The sequence below is a fragment of the Diplotaxodon limnothrissa genome, linkage group LG3 (genome assembly GCF_057381915.1).
Source record: "Diplotaxodon limnothrissa isolate DT_005_m linkage group LG3, D_limnothrissa_male_GT1.1, whole genome shotgun sequence".
NCBI lineage: Eukaryota > Metazoa > Chordata > Actinopteri > Cichliformes > Cichlidae > Diplotaxodon > Diplotaxodon limnothrissa.
Genome location: NC_140598.1, coordinates 54,497,823 through 54,520,719, shown reverse-complemented (window position 1 = coordinate 54,520,719; position 22,897 = coordinate 54,497,823). Strand labels below are relative to the sequence as shown.

Below are 22,897 nucleotides of genomic sequence, written 5' to 3'. Positions count from 1 at the left end.
AATATCAATAGTCAAATGTCCATAGCTCCACAGAGTATGGTTCAGTCTGTTGATTTGTTTTACTTTTTAAAACAAAATGTCAAAAGGTCTGAAAACTATAATGACATAGCATGGTCACAGTGTCCATCTTTTATATACAGTTTGTGGTTGTACAGCATGTCACGATAGACGGGGAACAGAGCAGAGCCATTTTGAAAGTGGACCTATTGTACACATTTCAGCTTGTAGTAGCCATCTGTAAAAGAATATCTTGGCATGATTCACAGTTGAAACTAATCCTTATTTATTTAGTTCATCCACTTTCAGCTACTGGGCACACCCCGAGTATAACAAAAACGCACATGCTTTTTGTCAGCTGGGCCAGTTGTTTCGTAATGGTTTTTTTTTTTACGTAGCTTCTTTGGAACAGACTGAAAGAATTTGGCCTCGGGAAGAACAAAAGAACAAAGGCAGTGACACTGATTACTGTCATTGCAGTATGTTCCCATGATTTCAGGGGAACATACTTTGCATACATTTCCGTAATTGTTTCACTCAAGTTATATTTACTCATTTAGAATTTATGCTAGTTTTTAGGTTCAGATTGTGGTATAATTTTACCCAGTGTACTTTTTTTGATCATATTTATCATCTTGTCACGGATTTTGTAGAAAAGGAGGCAAATACAGTAGTGCTCATTCACTAATTTGTTTTGCTGACCGCTTACATTCAAAAAGTAATTTTCTTGTGAATTGGTTTTTAATCTGGTGTTTATGTTGTTTATTTGATCTATATATGTTCCTCAGTTGACTTATTAATTTCAAGGAACCTGAAACAGTACAGTGACTGTACTTTAAAGGTCATGTTATTACAAGCTTCTTTGCACTTCATTTTGAACATATCCTGATCATCGCTGTAGTAATCGGTAGTGAATTTCTATTTTTTTAATTTAAATATTTAAAATAATTAAATTGCCTATGAATTCATGCCATCTGTTTTTACACATTCAATTCTTACTAGAAACTTAATTCTTGAATGCACAGTGGCATGTCTGTGAAAGATAACGCATGCCATCATTTCAATGAAAGCTTTTGTAAAAATTTAATTCAGCCATCACTCTCGTGTTGGAAACGTCTTCACTCCTCTTCTTCTGATGCAAATCCCTGCTCATTAGCTTGTTGCTCCTGCTCCGTCTGCACCCGGATTGCAGGAATCGTGATGCGCCTCTTTCTTGCCAGGGAGAGAGCGATGCCCTTCTCGTAGTAAGCGCATTCGTTGATGAAGAAAGGATAGAGAGGTTCAGTGCCTTTATACCTCACTGTTTCTCCTGAGAACGTCTGGAACAGGGGGTCTTCAGGGTGGAGCAGGCAGAAGTCTCGGTCCTGTGAGGACAAGCAGATGGTTTAGGTGCTGAGCAACACCTGTCGGATTTAACAGGATTAACCATAAATACATAAAAGTGCCATAACAAAGCTCCAGTGGCTTAAAGTGCAATATCATTAAGTGATGCTAGGTGCTTATTTTTAAATGCAAATAAAAAAATCATATGTCATATGTCAGGAGCTAAATTTAAGAAGTGCAGAACAGTTTAAAAATACAATATACCAGACTGATAGTTATGCAACCATCCTATTCTCAGTAAACATCTCTACCAAAGCCTCCTCAGGTTGGTTGTGTTGACAAATTTAACGAAACTCCCAGACATTTCCAGCACATTTTTATTTTTACTTCAGCTTTTTTCTTATTTCAGTTTTCACTAAAGTTTCCTCAGTTGACTAAAGCTTAAAGCAGTTTAATCTATGTCGTCCACATTACACATTTCCCTTAAAAACCACAGTGTAAAGTATAATGGATAAAGACATTTATTTATTGCGTCTGCCTGTACAGCTGCTTCTGACATTTAGCGGTGTTAATCTTAAATAAATTGAACTGACTTGTTGTTTTTTTACTATCGAGGTTGGCATTGACCCAGTCAGCCTGCCTTTTAGCCACATGAATTAACTTAAAGGTGTTAATTTTTAATCCGGTCACCTTTGGCCATCCTTTTCCGTTTGGATTCCAAATAGGTGAAACAAAGATTTCAACTTAACACAAACCCTTGACAGGTATCATCTCTGGGACAAAGCTCCTTTAATAAAAAAGGCCTCACCTTGTGTTGTAATTGTTCATACTTTACAGTAAAAGAAAACGCACACTGACTGAATGAATCACTTCTGGACAGCAGGTGTGGCGACAGGCTAAATATAAAACTTGATTCATTCTTGCACAAACAGCTTTTGAGTTCAGACTGTGATTATTTTTCTTGGGACAAAGGGCCTTTCTTCTTCTTCTTTGTTTGTGTTTTGTACATGTCTCGTACTTTATTGTTATAAAGTTTGTTTCTGATGTCATGTGCGCCTCTTCATACTTTACAGCCTCCCTGGTTATGTCTAACTTACATAATTGCTTGGCAGTAATTCAGTGTTTTGTTCCGAGGAGTTTTTTGCTTTTAAGTGAAGGTATCTCAGGCCGTACCTGGAGACAAGGATGAATGGCTGCTGTGATATTGCGGGTCTCGCTGTCTCTCGGGTAGTCGATGTGTTTAACCATGGTGAACACGTCCACAAATCCTCCCTCAAACACATTACCTGGTAATAAACAGAGAAGGTGGTTGAAACCAACTGAGAGCCTCAAAGATGCATTGTTTCAGCTCAGCCCGTAATATGTCTATAAAAATGTACCTGAGTTAAAGAGGCGGACCCAGTCAAGCATGTGCTGGACACCCACTTTCATTGCTGTATAGATGTTTGACCTCACCACGCCGTGGGGCTGAGGGCCGATCTCCATGGCTGCAGATCAAGGATTTAAATTGAGAGTTATCACGCACTAATGCCACTTTTGACTAGACTAGATTTATAAAAGCTGTAAAAACTTACCAAAGCCATGTTTTCCCAGTGAATCAAGGGAATAGGACTCTTTGTTGGACACATCAAAATGTAGGAATCTCATTGGTGTATCTGGCATCTCCCTCTAAAAAAACTCAAATTTTAGCTCACAAACATGCAGGGCGCAAAGATTTCACTAAACTAAGAAGCTGGTTTACTCACTTGCAGGTGTCTAAATATGTGCAGGCAGATCCAGTCACAGTCAGAGTATCCGATGAAGCACAGGCCCATGTTGGCAGTGGTGTTGTGGAGGTCGCAGACCAGATCCACTGCCTCCGGACTGCCCTTGGGTCCTAGCAGGGCGTTCAGCTCTCGGGACCTGATGATCTCATAGGGGGCCATGTCTGAGAAGGGACCACTGCGGGATAAAGAAAAATACAAAATAGCAGCACGCTCTTTGATTTTACAACTGACACCATGAGTGTTATCTCTGATTGTTGCCTTACTTGAGGGTGGCGTGGGTAAAGCAGCGGTTCAGATCAGTGTCTACGTATCGGCGACAATGCTGCATTGCCCGCGGGTTTGACAGCACCAGCAGCACCAACGCAGGCTTCGAGTCCTCCTCTTGCTCTTTCTTCATAACTTCTCTCTGCAGTTTCAGCAGCTCTCGCACCAAATACACACCGGACAGCTCATTGCCATGGGTACCTCCACACACGGCGACCCGGGGCAACCTTGGCAAAGGCACCATCTGGTCTACCTCCATCTGACTGAGAGCTGAGAGACTTTCCTGACTTATTGAACACTGTAAAGGGACAATTCCAGCTTAAAGGCACTGTACTGTAAATCAGCACTGAGATGCAAGACTCTTAAGGAGAAGCTTGATGTAAATCAGGGTGAACTGCCAGCTCAATATTCACAAATTATAGATGAATGAACGACAAGGAATAACACTGTACATTTTACCCAGTCTACCCCTCGCTGTTACCTTTCTCTTCCCTCTCCCCCTGCCGTTTACCCTCTTCCACCCTCTCCCAGGCTTTCATGCATTTTCACTGATTCAGCATTCCCATCCCTCCCTCTGTTCAGGCAGTTGCTGCCTGTTATACAAACTCTCACCGTTTCTCAACCACCTCCTGTCCACTGCACTGCACTGTACCACACTGTGTGGTAGGAAAGGGTGTGTCCCGAGTGTGATGGAGTGTGTCGGTCGCTTCCTGTAGTCACAGCATCAGTCAGGTTAGATGAGCTGAAAAGCCCCTCCCCAGCTTTCCCCGTATTCCCTGTTTCTCTTTGCCCCGTGTATAGGATGGTAGGTTCCAGTCTGCCTTTCAAAAAAAAAAAAAAACTGGCTAAAAATAAATCTGCTGGCATGACACAGCAAAGAGAGGTGCCTGTGATGTGTACAATAGAAGAAGCAACTCCTTTGGAAGCAAGCAGGAGATTTAAAGGGAACACACAGGGAGGCGGACTATTTATAGACAAGTACATATAAGAAGTCAAATAGATTTTCTATTATCGTCAGGTGACTTTTCAAATACATATTTTCTGTATTTCTTTCTATTTTGTAATAGTTTTTACTAATTGTAAAAGTAGCTCAATCAGAACTGCGCTTCAAAGTGTTTCGATCAATCAAATGGGAAGGGACAGATAATTGTCACGCTAAAAATGTAATGGATAAATTTAAAGAAAAGACCTTTTGTTGGTGAAAGGTGATGAAAAGTGTAAGAAGTGTACATGAAAACTCCAAAAGCAGGAAAAGCCCCACAGGAGGCTTGTTTTTACCCCCTCTCACCAGCGCTACTATGAAAATATACCAGTTTTGTTAAGTGGTTCATTTAGTTTATTTTCTCAGAGGGCATTTAAAGTCCAGTAACACACATCCATTCTGAGGCAGGAAACGCCATCCTGTGGCTCATTTTGTGGTGAGTAGCACCCTCTAGTGGACAAACTATATAACAGCATGCCTGTACAAAGCACAATTTTTCCATTCAAACATGATATTTATCAGATAATATACTCAGTGTTGACCTGTGAAATACACTAATCTGCTCCTATGACTTTAATTTTGAACCTTTACGTGTAATTTGCGTTGCCATTGTGTAGTATACATTGTGACTGAAATCCAGACTTTGAGCTTTAATTCAAGGGGTTTAGCAAAGTTTTCTTGTTTAGGAATTACAGCCTTACATATAAAACACAAAACGTTATATAGTAACCTGGTCAACTGACTGGCCAGCGATTTCATGGCCCAATGAAGTCTATTCCTGTATTATTTCTTTACAAATTAAACACATAAAAGATTTGGAGCTAAGTCCAAGTATTGAACTAGTGCTGGGTAGCTGTTCACTGGAACTTTAAATACACTGAACAAAAATATAAACGCAACACCTTTGTTACTGCTCCCATTCCCCATGGGATGGACGTAGAGACCTAAAATTCATTCCAGATACACAATATAACCATCCCTCCCAAACAGTGGTCACAAATCAGTCCAAATGTGTGGTAGTGGGCACATCTGCTATATTGAGATAATCCATCCCACCTCACAGGTGTGCCACATCAGGATGCTGATCTGACATCATGAGTAGTGCACAGGTGTACCTCAGACTGCCCACAACAAAAGGCCACCCTGGAATGTGCAGTTTTGTCTCACAGCAAAATGCCACAGATGCCACAAGCAATGAGGGAGCGTGCAATTGGCATGCTGACAGCAGGAATGTCAACCAGATCTGTCGCCCGTGCATTGAATGTTCATTTCTCAACCATAAGTCGTCTCCACAGGCGTTTCAGAGAATATGGCAGCACATCCAACCGGCCTCACAACCGCAGACCTCGTGTAACCACACCAGCCCAGGACCTCCACATCCAGCAGGTTCACCTCCAAGATCGTCTGAGACCAGCCACCCAGACAGCTGCTGGAACAATTGGTTTGCACAACCAAACAATTTCTGCACAAACTGTCAGAAACCGTCTCAGGGACGCTCAACTGCATGCCCGTCGTCCTCATCGGGGTCTTGACCTGACTCCAGCTTGTCGCCGTAACAGACTTGTGTGGGCAAATGCTCACATTCGATGGCGTCTGGCACGTTGGAGAGGTGTGCGCTTCACGGATGAATCATGGTTCACATTGTTCAGGGCAGATGGCAGCTGAGAATGTCCCAGTTCTTGCATGGCCAGCATACTCACCGGACATGTCACCCATTGAGCATGTTCGGGATGTGCTTGACCGGCGTATACGACAGCGTGTACCAGTTCCCACGAATATCCAACAACCTCGCACAGCCATTGAAGTGGAGTGGACCAACATTCCACAGGCCACAATTGACAATCTGATAGACTCCATGCGACGATGTGTTGCACTGCATGAGGCAAATGGTGGTCACACCAGATACTGACCGGTTCTGGGTCCCCAGACCCCCAATAGCGCAAAAAACTGCACATTCCAGGGTGGCCTTTTGTTGTGGGCAGTCTGAGGTACACCTGTGCACTACTCATGATGTCAGATCAGCATCCTGATGTGGCACACCTGTGAGGTGGGATGGATTATCTCAATATAGCAGATGTGCCCACTACCACACATTTGGACTGATTTGTGACCACTGTTTGGGAGGGATGGTTATATTGTGTATCTGGAATGAATTTTAGGTCTCTACGTCCATCCCATGGGGAATGGGAGCAGTAACAAAGGTGTTGCGTTTATATTTTTGTTCAGTGTAGAAAGTTCAAAGAGATGCAAGTGGAAGAAGCGTCATTGGACTGAAAAACCCGAATAAACAAAAACACCTTCAGGATCAGCCAAAGCTTACACTGTGCACTTCAGTCACTTCCCCTTTCATTTAAAACCCACTGTGATAATGTACATTTAAAAATTACCAAAAAAAAATTAAACTATGTATCAATGTGTTTTAAAAACTAATTTAGTGAACCTTAAGAATGAAAACCTGGAAATACAGATTAAAGAAAAACAGTATAAAGGTGCTGTTTGACATTAGAGCATTTATTTCAGTTTTTCTCTTTGTTAATACAAAATACTGAACAATGCCACGTCCCTCGCCCATCTGAGTCAAGTACTGAAACTCCCTTTTTTTGGAAAATGAAGCCTACCAATATTATGAGGAACCAAAAATACAAGGGAAAAAAAAGTCTACCTTACTACTACAATATGAATTTCTATACATTTATAAAATCAGTTATTTGCAATGATTTTCAATTCTTTATTCTTCACTTTTTAAGTACACTTACAATCAAAATTATGAAATGCACGCACACACACGCACACACACATACATATATCCTGTGTTTTTGGTGTCAACATGTAGTTGCATATGTATGAACATGTATTTTTTTTTTTATGTTTTCTTCACTCATTTGTCTGTTTTACAGTCAATACAAGAGCACAGCAAGTATCCTGCACTATTTAAAACAATTTTTTTGTTTTGTTTTTTGTTTTGTTTTTTTTACAGTAAATTTGGTTACCGTTCACTTGATTAACAAAAATGTCAAAATATTATTCCAGCATTGTGGGGAAAAAAAAGGGGGTAGTTTTATTATTTATTATTAAGGTAAACAGTTATATGAGACAATTTGCAACAACAAGTGCAGGTTCTTCATTTCTAAGGCAAAGAAAGGTTTTGTTTTTTTTTAGGCCTTGCCACACTACAATTTTCACTGTCATACTTCCCACTAGGCCTTGGTAAAGAAAAATAACCTAATTATAAACGTGATAGTGTGAAAGGTCATCTTTTTTTAAAGCACACTGCACAGTGGCCCTGTTGTAAAGTGATGGAAGAGCAGATAAGCAGTCATACATACGAGCACGCTACAACTTTCACTTCATTACGTTAAGACACTAAATCAGAGATTAACAAAAGAAAACTTGCTAATGTCTTGAAGGCCACCAGTTGACAGTTTAATGAAAATTACTTTTAATCATACCTGTATATAAATGTATATATTAATCAGGTTTTATCCCCCCCCCCCCCCCCCCTTTATTTTTTTTCTAGAGTTATTACCAAAGCAGATAATGCTATGGGTGACAACAGGAAAAACAAGAAACAAAAAATAAAACCCGAATCACCTCAATCAAACACTCTTGATCTGAAAAGACTGAGCAAACTTGATTTGGAAGCACTGCTCGTTTCACATCCTCCCACTCATGCTCAGCGGGACAAAAGAAAAAACAAACAAAAAAAAAAACTAAAAAAAAAACAAAACACAAAAGCACCCAAACAGCAAAGAAATTTTCATTCCAGTCCTCTCAGATATGTGACAGCAACGATGGGGAAACCAAATATGGGACGAGGGAGAGAAAACCCTGCTCTCCCTGTGGATCAGACAGCAGTGACCGTCCTGGAGATCTCTTAGAACAGAGAGCAACTGGAGGGGAGCAGCCGTCAGAGAAGGGGAACAGCAGGCCTTTGATGGTGTCTCTTCACGGCACTTTGCAGTCAATGCCAAGATCAAAAGATGTTGGGACAGCTCTCCCAGCTCCCGCGCTCCTTAGCTTCCCAGTAGCCTCCCTTATAGATGTGAATCTCCTCACCTGTGATTGGGTCCTCGCAGCGCTCGAACCAAAGTGCAAGATAGCTGTCATGAGGTGCGCCTGAAAGAGAGGGAAGGACAGAGGGGGGGAAAGAAAAAAAAAAAAAAAAAAAGATCCCCAGAAAGTTAATGAGCTGCTCACTAGAGCAACATGAATTTAAACATGAAATGGAGACAGTTTAATCGATTTTTATCTAAAAAAGAAAAGAAAAGAAAGAAAAAAAAAAAAAGGAATACTTGCCTTTCAAGGAGGGATCGGTAACAGAGTCCTCATCGACAGCTTTGGAAGACAAAAGGGGATCACAGAGAATCGTTTTACCCCTTTGTTCCATGATTTTCCCCATGCAGAGAGGAGAGGAGTACGGTAAAGAAAAAGTGAAGCACAAACAAGTTCGATTCTAACCTTCTTCTGATTGACTCGAGGTGCGTTGGCTTGCGGCCTCCCTCTCTCTCTCACGGCGGGCGGTGCGCTGCTTCTCCTCCAGCCGCTGCTTCTCAGCATTGGCCTCGTCCCAGCGACCTTCCTCCATTAAGCGCTGGTCAGGCCGCCGTCGGCTGTCTGTGGGAGCCACGCCCTCTTCAGGCTCGTTCAGGGTCAAGGCCAAGGCAGTAAAGTAGTACATGGTTTCTGCTCCATCGCTGAGGAGGATGACGGAGCACAGCACAGCAGCGCTTTCAGTCACACAAAACTACACCCTGATACTGGCATTGATGCCATCCATGTTTAGGTCTAATGTTTATTTCTGCTTCAGAAAGCTATGTGCGCACCTCTAAATCGTAACTAATGCAGCACAGCCCGGTTTTACTTTTTAGAACAGCACTTACGGTAAAGGGTTTCTTCTCCACAACTCTCTGGCTTTAAGGGTCTGATAGACTGTCTTCTGTTTGCCCTCAGTGCCGTTCTCGCCTCCTCGGCTGCTCTGCATCACCTTGGAGAACTCCATCTTCTCGTCCCATGTGCCCGACAGCACGTAGTGTGCCTTTCCATCTTTATCCATTACCACACCTGTAACCTAAAAACAGAAGAGAGGGGAGGTTACCACAATACCACAATATACCGCCTGTATATTAAAATTTGTCTGTTGGTTCAAACTTGATGCACCTACTGTGTGTGAGTTTTCTTTCAAAGCAAGTCAGAGAAAAACAGACTACATCTATTCAGGTCTTCTGCATCTTTCTCACCTTTCTGGCTACATCTCTGGAGAAGTAGCTGTAAGGAGCAAACTTTAAGTGGCAGCGGTCTCCGGTGGTGTGGTTTACTACGTCTATCTCACCAGACTGGAAGGGAAACACAGGGATACACAGTGAGGAGGGAAAAAAAAAAAAAAAAAAAAAAAAAAAAATCACAAGTGGGGATGATATCGACTAGATAAAAATGTTACTTCACACTCAAGTTAAAATGCTGCAACGCAATGCTCTTACTCTACTTTTTATCTGTAGAGTAAAAATTAGAACTGGAAGCAAAGAAATGGGGTATTTTAATGCTATGTGATGGCAACCAGCCATGGCAAATTCATTTATATAGCACATTTCATTACATGTGAACTCTTTGCGATTAACCAATAAAAAAACAAATCAGACTTTGCAAAGGAATAAAATACACTGTAACACATACAAACACACAGAGTAAAATCCCGAGTCTGTCTGTGAAGGCAGGCATAGTTGCAACTGACCTTTAGGTCAGCAGGCAGCTTGTTTCAAAGAACAGGCGAGCACTAACAGAAAGCTCCCTTAGCACACTCGAATCTAAATCTGAGAGGAGTGAGAAGAGCTGCCCCTGATGACCTGAGAGGTTTGACCTTGTTATAGACACTAAGTCAGAGGTGTACCGGGAGGCCTAAAGACAGAAAGCTATATTAACAAAAAGAAGGACTAAAAGGTAATTCTGTACTGAACTGTAAGTGAACTAAGTGACCGCAGTACAGATTCCTGGGTTGCTTGTTGTGTTTTAGAAAACTAGTCTCTGACAACAAATATCTTCAACACCTCTCTGTTAAATTACAAAAGTTTTTAGACATCCAGTCTAATCAATCATTAGTGTGTGAGGTTACATCAGAGGGAAATGATAAGTACAACTATGTTTAATCTGCATAAGAATGATATTTCGATTCTTTAAGATGGGACCAAGCAGGAATACGTAAAGGTTAAAGAGTAATGGACCAAGGACAGAGCCCTGAGGAACCCCAGATGCTACCAAGTGAAACTTGAAAACTTCTAAATTTTAGATATGAGAACCAATCGAGAACCTGACCTGTTAAAGTGAGTTAAAGCTGTTAAACAAACTGCCAAATAAATGGGAGGGCAGTAGTGGGAAGGGCACCCTGCGTAAAAATCTGCACAGAATGAGTTATGCAGATCTCTGATGACTAACATGTACACGTGTACGTGCAGGAGATCAGATAAGTGTACGGATGTGCTGAAGTACACCCTTTCAAAAGTTTTCTTTGTGCGTTTTCTTTTTGGTATCCACCCTGCATATTAATGTCATTGTGAATCACTGAAGTGATTAAAGGCGTCAGTAACTCTATTCAAATGTCACTTCTTTGTTAATGTTACTAGCATGAGAACTTGTTATTGTCTCTCCATAAAAGACATCATGTCAATCATATCGTGGCAAAGCTGGTTGTAAAAGATAAACCCATGTTTATTTTTCCTTGTTAGGAGCGTCATAACAGATCCTTTCTTGCTCTTCATTCCTGCCTCCTCTGCAGATCAGGCCCTGTGGCCCTGCAACGACGTGTCCGAGCGTCTCACCTGATCGATCCAAAGTTTTCCGACAATGATGTTGTGCACCGTGGTGTTAACTTTCTTCCATGTGTAGTGATTATTGCTCTTCTCAAAGACTGCATGAATTGTGCCTGTGACGAAGAAAAGAAATATGAAACAAACTAAAAAAAAAACAAAAAGCAAAGCAAAACCTTTGTTCATTAGTAATTACCGTTTTATGGTTCAACTAAAGAAAGGTGTGGGCTGGTACACTCTTTAGTCACTTATAAATTCTGATGATAGTTGTGTGTACATCTTTTGTCCTTGACACTATGGAAGAATGGTATGCTTTGTTTTCTAACCTAGCTTGCCTCTTACCCAAAGGCATAATGGAGAGGTATTTCCCCCTGAACTTGCTCGCAACTGTGATTTCTTGTCTCAACGTCCAGCCACGATCAGAGATAGCATGATGTGCAGCAGCAGGTGGGTGGTGACTCACCTGGAAAGAGAAAATGTTTTTCTGATGCAACAAAACATCAAGTCCTATTCTTCGTGAGTCTGAGTCATCCCCAATAGATGTGACTCACATTTAGTCTCATAAATCTGACATGTGACATGACAGCTTTTATACACACACACACACACACACACACACACACACACACACACACAAAACCTCCATTTGATTTCCTCCTCTACAAATAATCTATTCAGGATCAACCAGTGACTTTAGATTGTTTTAGGTTGGTGTATTTTATGACAAGAAGGGGCAGAAATATGACACTTTTTGATTTTTTTTTAAAAAAGTCGCCACTTCATGTCTCCATATTAAAAAAAAAATAATAATAATAATAATAATAATAATAATAATTCTGGTTCCCTGCCAGCATGTTCAACCCCAACTGCGCAGAAAAAGGAAGCAAGATTCTCTCTTAATGCCAAGTCAGTGGGATTTTTTTTAATTCCTCCTTTCTGACATTCAATCTCTCTCTTGGGTTACAGTTCTCGGTTGGAAAACTTCCATTCTCTTGGTTTTTTTCCTCCCTCACCTGCTCACATAGGGAGCGGTAGCCACTTTCTCTCTTGCGGTCCAGCTCATACGTTTCTCCCAGCAGAGGGTTGAAAGGCTTTCCCGTGCGGTAGACTGTGGTGGAGTAGGCAGACACTGCGAAGGCGGCCACGTAGCACATCTGCTCCAAAGAGTTCTGACACTTTGCGGCCTTATCCAGCAACTCGTGGTACTCGAGGTCCTCAGACAACCGCTGCAGCATGGAGATGGGCTCATTGAAATTAACCTAGAAAGCAAAATGTTTGAAATTTACTTTTATATTTGTGTTATGTATTAATTCCAGCAACAAATCTCACACATGGCTAAGACGTGGATCTGAACCTGATTCAAAAAGCTAGACTGGGTAGAAGTGACCACAGGCTGATCTGTTCAATTCGGTTCTATACTGTCCTGTGTGCATCTGCAGCAGTGCACTGCTTCCTTCTGGGAGAGCTTTGTTAGCACAGAGGAAGCTAATAGCAAAGAGTCAGCAGTTTTTGAGCAATTTCACACTTGCTGCAGTAGTTTGTGACTTAACCACAAACTGTGGTCAGGTTTGTGTTCCCTCTTCACTTCTTGGAAAGTTTTTATTACGCTTTCGGTGACCTTAAGAGTTGTTGTCAGCATATGCATCTGTCTCCACTCTGCTACACTCAATGTGAGCGAGGCCCATCACACACACACTGACACTTGCTATGTAGTGTCACTTCAGTAAAAGTATATATGTGTAGATTGTTAGATAGGTACAGGTATGGTTTGGGTAACGTCTTCTGTTTGGAAAGACCAAATAGAAAAGCTTTTAACAGAAAACCTGTATTGCCAGTTTCTGAAAATCTGCTAATTTAGCCTTTTGCTTAAGCAAAGCCCAAGCCATTTTCTAAACCACAACCATAGATGGGTCAGCAGTGACCTGGCGGGTAGTGTTGCTAAGCTACAGGAAGTCGACATGTGTCAATGTCAAAGTATCTCTGTAATGTGGCAGAGACAAAACTCTTTATTGTTAGAGTGGGGGCAGGGCGACACAATGGCAGTGATAAGTTGACAGAACAAAGCCAAATCAAACATGTGACCATTTATCTCAGCAGTGATCAGTCTGACAAATCAGTTTGTCTGGACTCCTATAAAAAGCCGTGATGGTAGCTCATTTTAGACAACTCTGCTGACCCACATCCTACAAGTGACCTACAGTCGATTTCACAAATAAACAAAATCTGGGCAGATTTGCCGATAAACATCTTCAAAAGCTCTCGCAGAATGCTGACAACCCTTACAGCGGAAAAAGGACAGGGATCAGTATCTACGCTCCAATTTCGTCACACTGAACTGACTGCTGCCACATTCTGAAGGCACTGCGGTGGCATTTAATGATGAGCTTATCATAGATTTTGTATTTTTACTGTAAACGCACACAAACCATATTTCCAATGTGGTTTTAACTTGGGGTAGGAGGGGTGTTAAAAGGCACCCAAATCTTTCATTAATTGAATATTATGAGTAAGACACAAATATTTTAACACTCAAACTCTTTGAGTCTGACTGTCCAAAATGAAGCTGATCAGACGTCTTTTTCAACAGGTGAACAACGAAGCACACATGGAAGAACAACAAGCTTTCAGTAACTCTGACTGGACGTTCAGTAAGAAATCCTTACAGGCATCGGGATCTTAGACAGCTCTTTGCCGATGCAGTTTTTCATGATGCTCCAAAGGTTGAGGGAGTAGTTTGGTTTGTCTGGGATGCGTGTCCGCCTCTTCTTTAAGGGTACCAGCTCCTGGGAGGGGGACTCCTGGTTCATCGCAAGAGGCTCCTCGTTAAGCTAAGAAGCAGAAACGTTTATCAATATAAAACGGAAATGTTTTTGATTTATTACCATAGCAACAAAATCATGTTTAAAGAATATCCATACAACACCCGTCCTACTGCAGCTTTTCATTCAGACTGTGTTATTTTAAAAGATGGGATACAGCATTATAATAAGATTTCAATGATTCGGACAGAATGAGGCCTACCGACTGATCATCTGCACACAATTCACTATTGAGGCCGCTGATATTACTGCTTGACCTTCTGTAAGAGATCAAAAAAAAGCAAATAGATTCTGTTAGTGACGTGAACGTTACTAGTTAATCAGGTATTTTCACATATGAGAAAAGAGAGGCTTAAAAAAAAAGACCTGATACACACACACACACACACACCAATCTGTCATTACACAATTTGATTGACTTAAGATAAATACATACTGGAATGTGATACAAGGAAGTGGTCTAAATATATAAAAACAAAGACAAGCCACACACAAAGTCTTGGGGAAAACCCCCAATTAACTCCATCTGTCAATCTGTACCGACGGGTAAAGGGAAAGATACCGACTTGTGAAACTGGGGGTCCGCAGGTACAGTGATAAACTCGGGGGCTTCTTCCATGGCATCAAAGAACTCATTGTCATCATCCTCATCACTGGCCTCACCTTTTCCAGGCCCAGCAGCACCTTAACACAAACAAACATCTAAGTTTTCCCTATACAGAAGCTTAAAGATGATTCTCCAGGTATCACAAAAACAATAAAACAACATGTAATATAGAGCAGGTGTGTCGAACTCCAGGCCCCGGGGGTCTGTGTCCTGCAGGTTTTAGATGTGTCCTTGATCCAACACAGCTGATTTTAATGACTAAATTACCTCCTCAACATGTCTTGAAGTTCTCCAGAAGTCTGGTAATGAACTGATCATTTGATTGAAGTTTTAGATCTCACCCAGGGTGAGATCTAAAACCTACAGGACGCCGGCCCTCAAGGCCTGGAGTTTGACACCTCTGATTCAGAGCATTTAAAGTGTTAAAACAAAAATTTAAAACAAACAAACAAAACAGGAAGTTGCAATTCCTCACATCTGGTTACATGGAATCAGAATCAGGTAATCACGGGTACTGCTACTTGTAAAACTTGACTTCACATTTACCTGATAATTGCCAAGGGGATTTCAAATGGGGGTTTAGTCAATAACGGAGTAATTAAAAAGTTTGATGAGACTGAAACTGATAATGTTCTTTTAGTTTCACATCTTGATTCTATTTTTCTTGCTAAGTGCTTGATCACAAGGACTCTCGTATGTCAGCCACAGAAAATCTTGGTCACCCAGGAGTTAGCATCTCCCTGGTTCCCCTGATAAAAAGCCAATGAAATTTTTCGCAGGCTCTTGGATTACCACTGAAAAATATCTCTGTGGGAAATGAGGTTTAATGAGTTTTGTTCAGAAATCGAAGTCGAATGCGAACAGTTGGTGGCCCCACATCTTTGATTTCGAAAGAGTTGTACGCCACATGTACCTGATAAGAGTTATAATAGTTTAGTATTTTATTTTCATTTCACTTTGACTTTTGGTTTTGAATTCAGTTTAATTTCATTTAGTTTTCAGAATCGATTTTCATATTTCAGTTTAGTTTTTGTTGTTTGAAAAATTAGTTTTAGTTTAGTTTTTATTATTTTCAGGGTTAGTTTACTCTTTTTACTTATTGTATGGAGGTCAGAAGTAAGATTTACAAAATAAGTGCTGGTATTACAATAAAAACTTTCTGAAAACATTAACTCACACTCTTGTAGAATGTCAATAGACATGTGCATCATCCTTCATTGTTATCTTGTCAGAATCACAACTTACCTTTATTGTCTGGACTAGCATTAGCCTGTGCGGCTCCTCTGAATGCTCGCTCGAGGTGATTGTGTTGTTTGGCCAGTTGCTCTAAAGTCTCCTCCAGCCGCACTCTCTGCTCTCGCTCAGCCTGCAGGGCCTTTTGCCATCGCTTGCTGTGAGTTTGTGCCAGCGTCAAGAAGTCTCGGCACGCCTGAGAAGCATAACATTGAAACACTTTTCAATGTGTTTCATTGAAAAGCTGCGCAGTAATACATAGACAAGGTCTTCTCTGGTATATATACATTATATATTAAAAACTCAGAGATCAACACACAAGGATGTCAGACTTACATTGATCATGGCGTTAGAGGTGATGCGGAACAGAGTGGCTCTTTCTGTGACTTGGCGAATCTTATCCCCAGCCTCTCCAGTCAGACGTAAACCATCCAGTTCTGCTAATGACCTGAAAAAAATATGAACTTTGGATGTTTGGACAATATGTAGTCAATTTACACATCAATGATTTTATAACAGGACTCTTCTGCAAATGGTACAAAACATCTGAATATGGCACTGAATTACCAAACCTACAGAATTATAACTTCAAATTTAGAGCTCACATAGTAGACTAGTAGAGACATGAGGCATAAATGAGACTGTTGCCTGAAGATTAAAGCAAAGAGCAAGGCAAAATGGGTTTAAGTCTGACCTCTGGAGGGCAGAGCCATGCTTTGAGATCAGATCGTTGCAGGTGCTCAGATCCTCCACTTTGTTGCTCAGGGTTCTGAGAGCAGACTGGACTTCTGAATTTTGTGACCCACCACCTTGTGTGATGCGTGGTGACGATGAAGGGAAGTCATCGCCCGAGTCATCTGTTAGGAAATCAAACAAAAGGAAAGGAAAATTAAATAAATAAATAAATAAATAAATACACTTGCTAGCCACTTTCTAAGGTACACTGTTGAACTGCTTGTTAATATCAAATATCTAATCAGCCAATCACATGGCAGCAACTGAGTGCATTTAGGATTGGTCAATGCGACCTGCTGAAGTTCAAACTGTGCATCAGAAAGGGGAAGAAGTGTGATTTAAGAGACTCTTAAAGTGTCATGGCTGTTGAGAAGATATTCAGTGAGCAGCTGTTCTCTGGACAAAAAATGCCTTTCTGATGTCAGAGGTCAGAGGACAGTCAGACTGCTTCATCTGACAGGAAAGCAACAGTAACTGAAATAACTACTCTTTACAAGCCAAGGTGTGCAGAAGAGCTTTTCTGAAGGAACAACACGTCCAACATCACATACAAATGGACTCCAGCAGCACAAGATCAGGCCGGGTGCAACTTCTGTCAGCTAAGAGCAGGAAACTGAGGCTCCAATTCACACTGGCTAATCAAAGATTGGGACAAACATTGACCTGATGAGACTTGATTTCTGCTGCAACATTCAATGTTTCAGGCCGCTGCTGGTGTTTTTACTAAAGGTCCCAGAGTGTGTCCACTCCATAGTACCAACTGAGCATCATTCAAACACCACAGTCTACTTGAGTATTGCTGCTGGCTATGTCCAGCTCTTTATGACCACAGTGTACCCATCTAGTACACTGCCCGGCAGGATAACACAGCATGTCACAAAGCTCAAAACATCTCAAACTGTTTTCTTGAACACGACAATGAGTTCGCTGTGTTCAAATGAACTCCAATCACCAGATCTCAAGCCAATAGAGCACCTTTAGGGTGTGGTTAAACATCATGGATGTGCAGCCAACAAATCTGCAGCAACTGTGTGATGCTATAATGAAAATACAGACTAAATTTTCTGAGGAATGTTTGCAGCACCTTGTTGAATCTTGTTGAAAGGAAAAGGGCGTCCAGCCCAGTAGACACAAGGTGTACCTAACAAAGTGGACATGCGTGTAAATATGTACAGAAGCACTAAATAATTCCCCTGAAGTCTGTTTTACCTGACTCTGCCTGCATGCGGACAGCCTTGGCTTTGGCCAGCTCCAGGGCAGTGATCCATCGCTGACGTTCCACCTCACAGCTGGCCTTGAGGTGATATGTTTGTGCCCCTCCATTGGAGATGACAAAGTTGCAGGCATCATCCACAGTGATAGTAGCTGTAGCCAAGTTGATGGTGCCCCGACACGTGTGACCCATCTCTGCCTGGGTCCTAATAATCAGAAGAGCCTCATTTGACTTTGGGAATAAAAAGTAACTAAAAAGAAAAGAGAAATATCCTTAAACTATACCAGTGTTCTACAGAAAGGTGTACCTGTAGTATGACAGCAGCCCATTGCTCAGCACAAACCACCTCCGCTGATAACCTTTGATGTAATTTGTCCACTTGAACACCCATCCTTTGTATGTGTCTCCAGGAGGGGTGGGAGTGGGGGTCTTGGCTTCTGACATCACACCCCCTAAACTTAAGCTACAGACTGGAGGGACCTTGAGGGGGAAGATGGAAAGTTGTATCATTTACATAACAAGACTGGCTGATACAGTGATTCGGTGAATCAATTAGGAGCCAGTTCCTTGAATTCTCAGGTGTGACCATTCTCGGCGTTCCCCAGGCGAGGCTTTAATTTAACTGAAATTGCTTTTGCAATGTGGGTGCACTGGGTTTGGAACAATCTGGTTAAGGACTAAGGTTGCAAAAACAGCATCTTGCTTTAAATCACATGCTTTCATCCTGTTTTTTTAGGCCCCCATGTGAAGCCTTCTGGTTAAGATGTTTGCATTTCATTCACCTTCTGATTACCTTTCCCCCCCCCCCCTAGCTCTCGATGTCATTTGTCAACCTCTGCTTTCAAAGGTGCTATATAAATACAGTCTTAGTATTGTGACTTGTTTCATCAGCACAACAATGGACAGAACACGTTTTTTTTTTTTTTATAAAAAGTTCCACAAATGTAATTCACTGAGCTCTTACAAAGTAAATTTTAACAGTTGTTATATAACCTGAATATATAAAACACCTGAATATCTCTGGATTTTAAACCAATGGTCCAAATTTAATGTTAGTTTGAACTGTGTGAAGTCCAATTCACATTTTCTGACATTCTTAAACACAAACAATTTCACTTCTTTTCATTGACTACAACCCTATTTCCAAGCTGAAAGTCTTTAATATTGATTATTAATGAGTGTCAACACTGATCTTTGAGTGTGCAATGACAGGTCAAAGGTCGGCCGAGAGATCAATACATACCGACTACTCGTGACACGTTTTACCAAAATTAATTATTATTTTCGCCTGATGAAGAGATTAATAAAAACTTTTAGTGTTATTTTGTCTTCTTACTGATAAATAGTCCAAATATTAACAGTTTTGAGTCAGATTTGAGTCTAATTCAGTCCAATTCTCTTTTAGGGAAAATTACTGTAATTTAAGGGGCAAACAGAACAACAACAGGTTTTAACAACAGTAACTGGATAAATAAATCAGATAAATCTGAACATACTGACGAACTTGACAACAGAGGTTAGCCTACATTAGCCCCAGTTAAGATAAATGACAGTGTCGGTAACAACAATTCATCGCTGATAGGAGCTTAAAGTGAATAAACTCAATCTGACACGATTGTTCCAAGTTATTTAACTAGTGTCTGCATATTTAAAAAGCATTGCGAAGAAGAGCAAATGCTAAACATTGGCTTCATCACTAGCTAGCTTTCAAACTCGCCGATGGCTAAATGTTTACCTTGACGTGTCCAAAATGAAAGATCAGGCAACCAGCAGCCGGGTGAAGTCACTGCTAACTCTGATACCCATACGACACTGGCTAGCTGAGGAGGCTAACAAACCAACACAAGGCAGCTAATGGGGCAAACAAACAGACCGAAGACGTCGACGGCAACAACAGTGCGACTTTAAAACGAAGTGACAGCAACACGTTTTATTGCTGCCCCTCAATATTTGCGTGTATAAGGTTCATTCTACAGCTGCGTACACCCACAAATATCTATAGCTAGCTAGCTACATCTAACTAGCCTAATGTTAGCTCGCTGGTTACACCCGGTGCAGCAGTGCTGGGTCTCCGTGTGGAAACACGCAGCTATGGCTAACTACGTTTAGCATTAAGCCAAACTACACATCTTGACACATTTAATTCATTTATAAAGCAACAGTCGCTACACTGTTCACAGTTAAGGTAACTACGGTTAATACTTTATTCCACCAACAATGACTTTACATGTTAGTGTAACGCAACTGAGAGGAAAAAAATAGACATTTACCCGTGAGGCAATAAAACATTGCGATTTTTTAATAATTACAATCACTGTTTTGTAATCGCTTGACACTCGTGACATGTAGTGGTATGTAATACAGGTGACTATAAACATGGCCGAAGTTTTCCAGAAGAAGTACAAAAATGCGACTCCGGTGGGACTCGAACCCACAACCTTTGAATGTCTGCATCTATGCCTAGAAGTCCAATGCGCTATCCATTGCGCCACGGAGCCACCTGTTGCACATGTTGAACACTATGGTATTTATAGTGTAAATAGGTCGAACTCAGGGGCGATATTGTCAAAGGTTTTAGATTGTGATTTCTGGGGTTGTGAATATTGTAATATAGCGTACATTGTGTATAAATAATGTGAAACTGAGCCCTTACTTCAGAATTGAAACATCCTTTCAGACAATACCAAGCAATAAACGTTCATTTTCACCCTATCGTTTTAGAGAGGGCTTTCTTTTTTCATATTTTATCATGTTTTTAGATTTGTATGCCTTCTCTGCATGTGGGGAACCTAGGGAAACACCTGGGATTTTTAAAAAGAAAATGATCTCTGTGCGTCAATATGGTATATCAAACACTGGATGGCGCTACAATGCTGCATTAACCTGAATAACCCTCAAAAACCACCACAATTTCTGGTGACAATGAGAAGCCACTGGATTTTAACCAAATTTACTTTGACAAACACAAATAAAAATCTCTGTACTTTATTTGCAAATAATGACAAGATCTGTTAAATGCAATCTCTAATTCTACTAAAGTACGGCTTCACCAAAAGATAGATTCTGTTCATCTGGACGTAGCGTTTTCAGTGGGAGAAATGTTTCCTCACTCATCCAAGTGACTTCTTCAGTCTCAGCTGACTGCAGGTTTCCCCAATTTTATAAACAGTGCATTTGCACAATTACTGAAACTAGCACCACTGAAGGAACAGTGGGCTTGGAGGTCAGTTCCTTGATCATTAATATGCAGATTCTCATGACCATTGATCAACAACTACTGATCAAAGACCACTGATCAATGGCCATGAGTACCATTCACAGATTTGGGGAATGGCTGCAATCACAGCATTGGAAGATGGTGAAAGATGCCCGCCTCCTCGATTCAGAGATGGCTTTCCATTTTCACATAAATGCTCTCCTTGATTCCCCACTCAAACCAGCGTTCCTCCCTGTCCAGGATGTGTACATCCTCATCATTGAAAGAGTGTCCACTGGCCTGTAGGTGTAAATAGACTGCAGAGTCCTGGTCTGACAAGGTAGCTCTTCTGTGTTGTGATATTGGCTTCGCTAGAGGTTGTTTGGTTTCCCAGATAAATAAATCATGGCAATCCTCTTGGCACTTAATACTATATTACTCTGTTTGTGTCTGGGGCCCGATCCTTGGGCAATAGGCTCGGAGGTCAGCCCATTGTTCCTTCAGTGGGCTGGTTTCAGTCATTATGCAAATGTAGATTGGGGAAACCTGCAGTCAGCTGAGACTAAAGAAGTCACTTGGATGAGTGAGGAAACATTTCTCCCACTAAAAACTTTACATCCAGATGAACAGAATCAACCTTTTGGGGATTTACTTACCTGGATAATTGAGCGTGCATCAAGAAGATAAAATACCCCAACAATCAGATGAGTCGTTATCAGCAAGCACCTCCTGACAGGGGGAAGGAAAAACTCCCTTTTAACAGGAAGACACCTCTGGAAGAACCAGGCTGAGATAGGTGCAGCTCTTTGCCTGACTGGTTGGGGGTGAAAGGAGGGAGAATGGACAAGGACACGCTGTGAAGCCAGAGATGAATAATAACTAACGATTAAATTGAGAAATTGGTTTATAAACACATAATGAGTGAAAAAAGGTTAGTGAAGAAGAAACAATGCATCATGGGAAGCCCCAGAAGGCTACACCTATTGCAGTGTAACTAAGGGAGGATTCAGGGTCACCTGATCCAGCCCTAATTATATGCTTTATCACCAAGGAAATTTCAAGACTAATCTTGAAAGCAGAGAGGGTGTCTGTCTCCAGACTAGGAGCTGGTTCCACAGAAGAGGGGCCTGAAAGCGAACACTTTACCTACCATTCTACTTTTAAATAGTGTAGGAATTACGAGTAAACCAGCACTCTGAGAGCGAAGTGCTCTGCTGGGGTGATATGGTACTATGAGGTCTTTGAGATGATATGAGGCCTGATTATTTAAGATTGTTTGGGGGCTTTAAAAAAAAATGTTATTATTTCAACAATTTTAGAGTGCAATGTTTACAAATTAAAGCCATATTTTCAAATGCATTTTTAAAATACTTATTAAAACATATAAATTATTCCGTGTTTTTTTTTAACTAATGGGCCCCGGGGTTGGACATGAATTCCTTTGGAGTGTCTACAGGAACGGCATCTGGCGTAAAACTCTGATAAATATGTGGAATTCGTTGTGGCAAACCTTTGTAATTAAGAGAACAGCCGAAAGTTTTGTGTTCATTTGTTTGTGTAACAAGTCTGACCTGGCAGTTTGCTGCTTTTGCTGGATATGATGTTGTGCAGCGACGGTTAGAAATGCAAAGGGTTCAGAGAGATTTGAATTCCTCTGATAAATGATAAAGTGGAACAGATGTTTACAGAAGAGGGAGATGGTGATTCTGTGGTGTTAAAGGAAGGGATGTCAAGTCTCACAGATGAGAGTGTGCCCCATTTGGATTCTTATGGGGACCAAGAACATGAGGTGGGTGTAGCCAACTTGGCTCGATAAGGAAGACTGCTGGACAGCATTCAAACCCATTTAAATGGCCACAATAGACTATAAATAAATAAAATTTCAAGTGTGTTCCCTTTTCAACTCATTGTCGGGTCAATAATCGATAATCTTGTTTGTGTTTTGCAGCTGTTGTTGTGCTGCTT

The 22,897-nt window shown here is 41.1% G+C and overlaps 2 protein-coding genes and 1 non-coding gene across 3 annotated transcripts; all 3 read right to left on the bottom strand.

The window, feature by feature from the left end:
- Positions 1-1,115: 1,115 nt before the first annotated feature.
- LOC146636614 (N-acyl-aromatic-L-amino acid amidohydrolase (carboxylate-forming) B-like) lies at positions 1,116-3,615 on the bottom strand. Its single transcript, XM_085350940.1, has 6 exons — positions 3,350-3,615; positions 3,066-3,261; positions 2,895-2,988; positions 2,700-2,807; positions 2,494-2,606; positions 1,116-1,361 (listed from the first exon to the last, which is right to left on the bottom strand). The coding sequence occupies exons 1-6, from the start codon at positions 3,607-3,609 to the stop codon at positions 1,116-1,118; spliced, it is 1,017 nt and encodes a 338-aa protein (XP_085207066.1). The 5' UTR covers positions 3,610-3,615.
- A 3,213-nt stretch (positions 3,616-6,828) lies between these two features.
- LOC146636613 (oxysterol-binding protein 1-like) lies at positions 6,829-19,791 on the bottom strand. The gene is made up of 17 exons (XM_085349605.1): positions 19,472-19,791; positions 18,044-18,216; positions 17,733-17,941; positions 16,483-16,645; positions 16,125-16,236; positions 15,801-15,984; positions 14,515-14,632; positions 14,151-14,208; positions 13,793-13,957; positions 12,143-12,388; positions 11,472-11,592; positions 11,142-11,245; positions 9,570-9,665; positions 9,213-9,400; positions 8,791-9,026; positions 8,629-8,667; positions 6,829-8,448 (listed from the first exon to the last, which is right to left on the bottom strand). The coding sequence occupies exons 2-17, from the start codon at positions 18,178-18,180 to the stop codon at positions 8,306-8,308; spliced, it is 2,319 nt and encodes a 772-aa protein (XP_085205731.1). The 5' UTR covers positions 18,181-18,216; positions 19,472-19,791; the 3' UTR covers positions 6,829-8,305.
- Positions 19,792-20,146: 355 nt separating this feature from the next.
- On the bottom strand, positions 20,147-20,234 carry trnar-ucu (transfer RNA arginine (anticodon UCU)). The gene is given in 2 exon segments: positions 20,147-20,182; positions 20,198-20,234. It is a non-coding gene; the product is annotated as a tRNA-Arg (tRNA).
- Between the last annotated feature and the right edge of the window lie 2,663 nt (positions 20,235-22,897).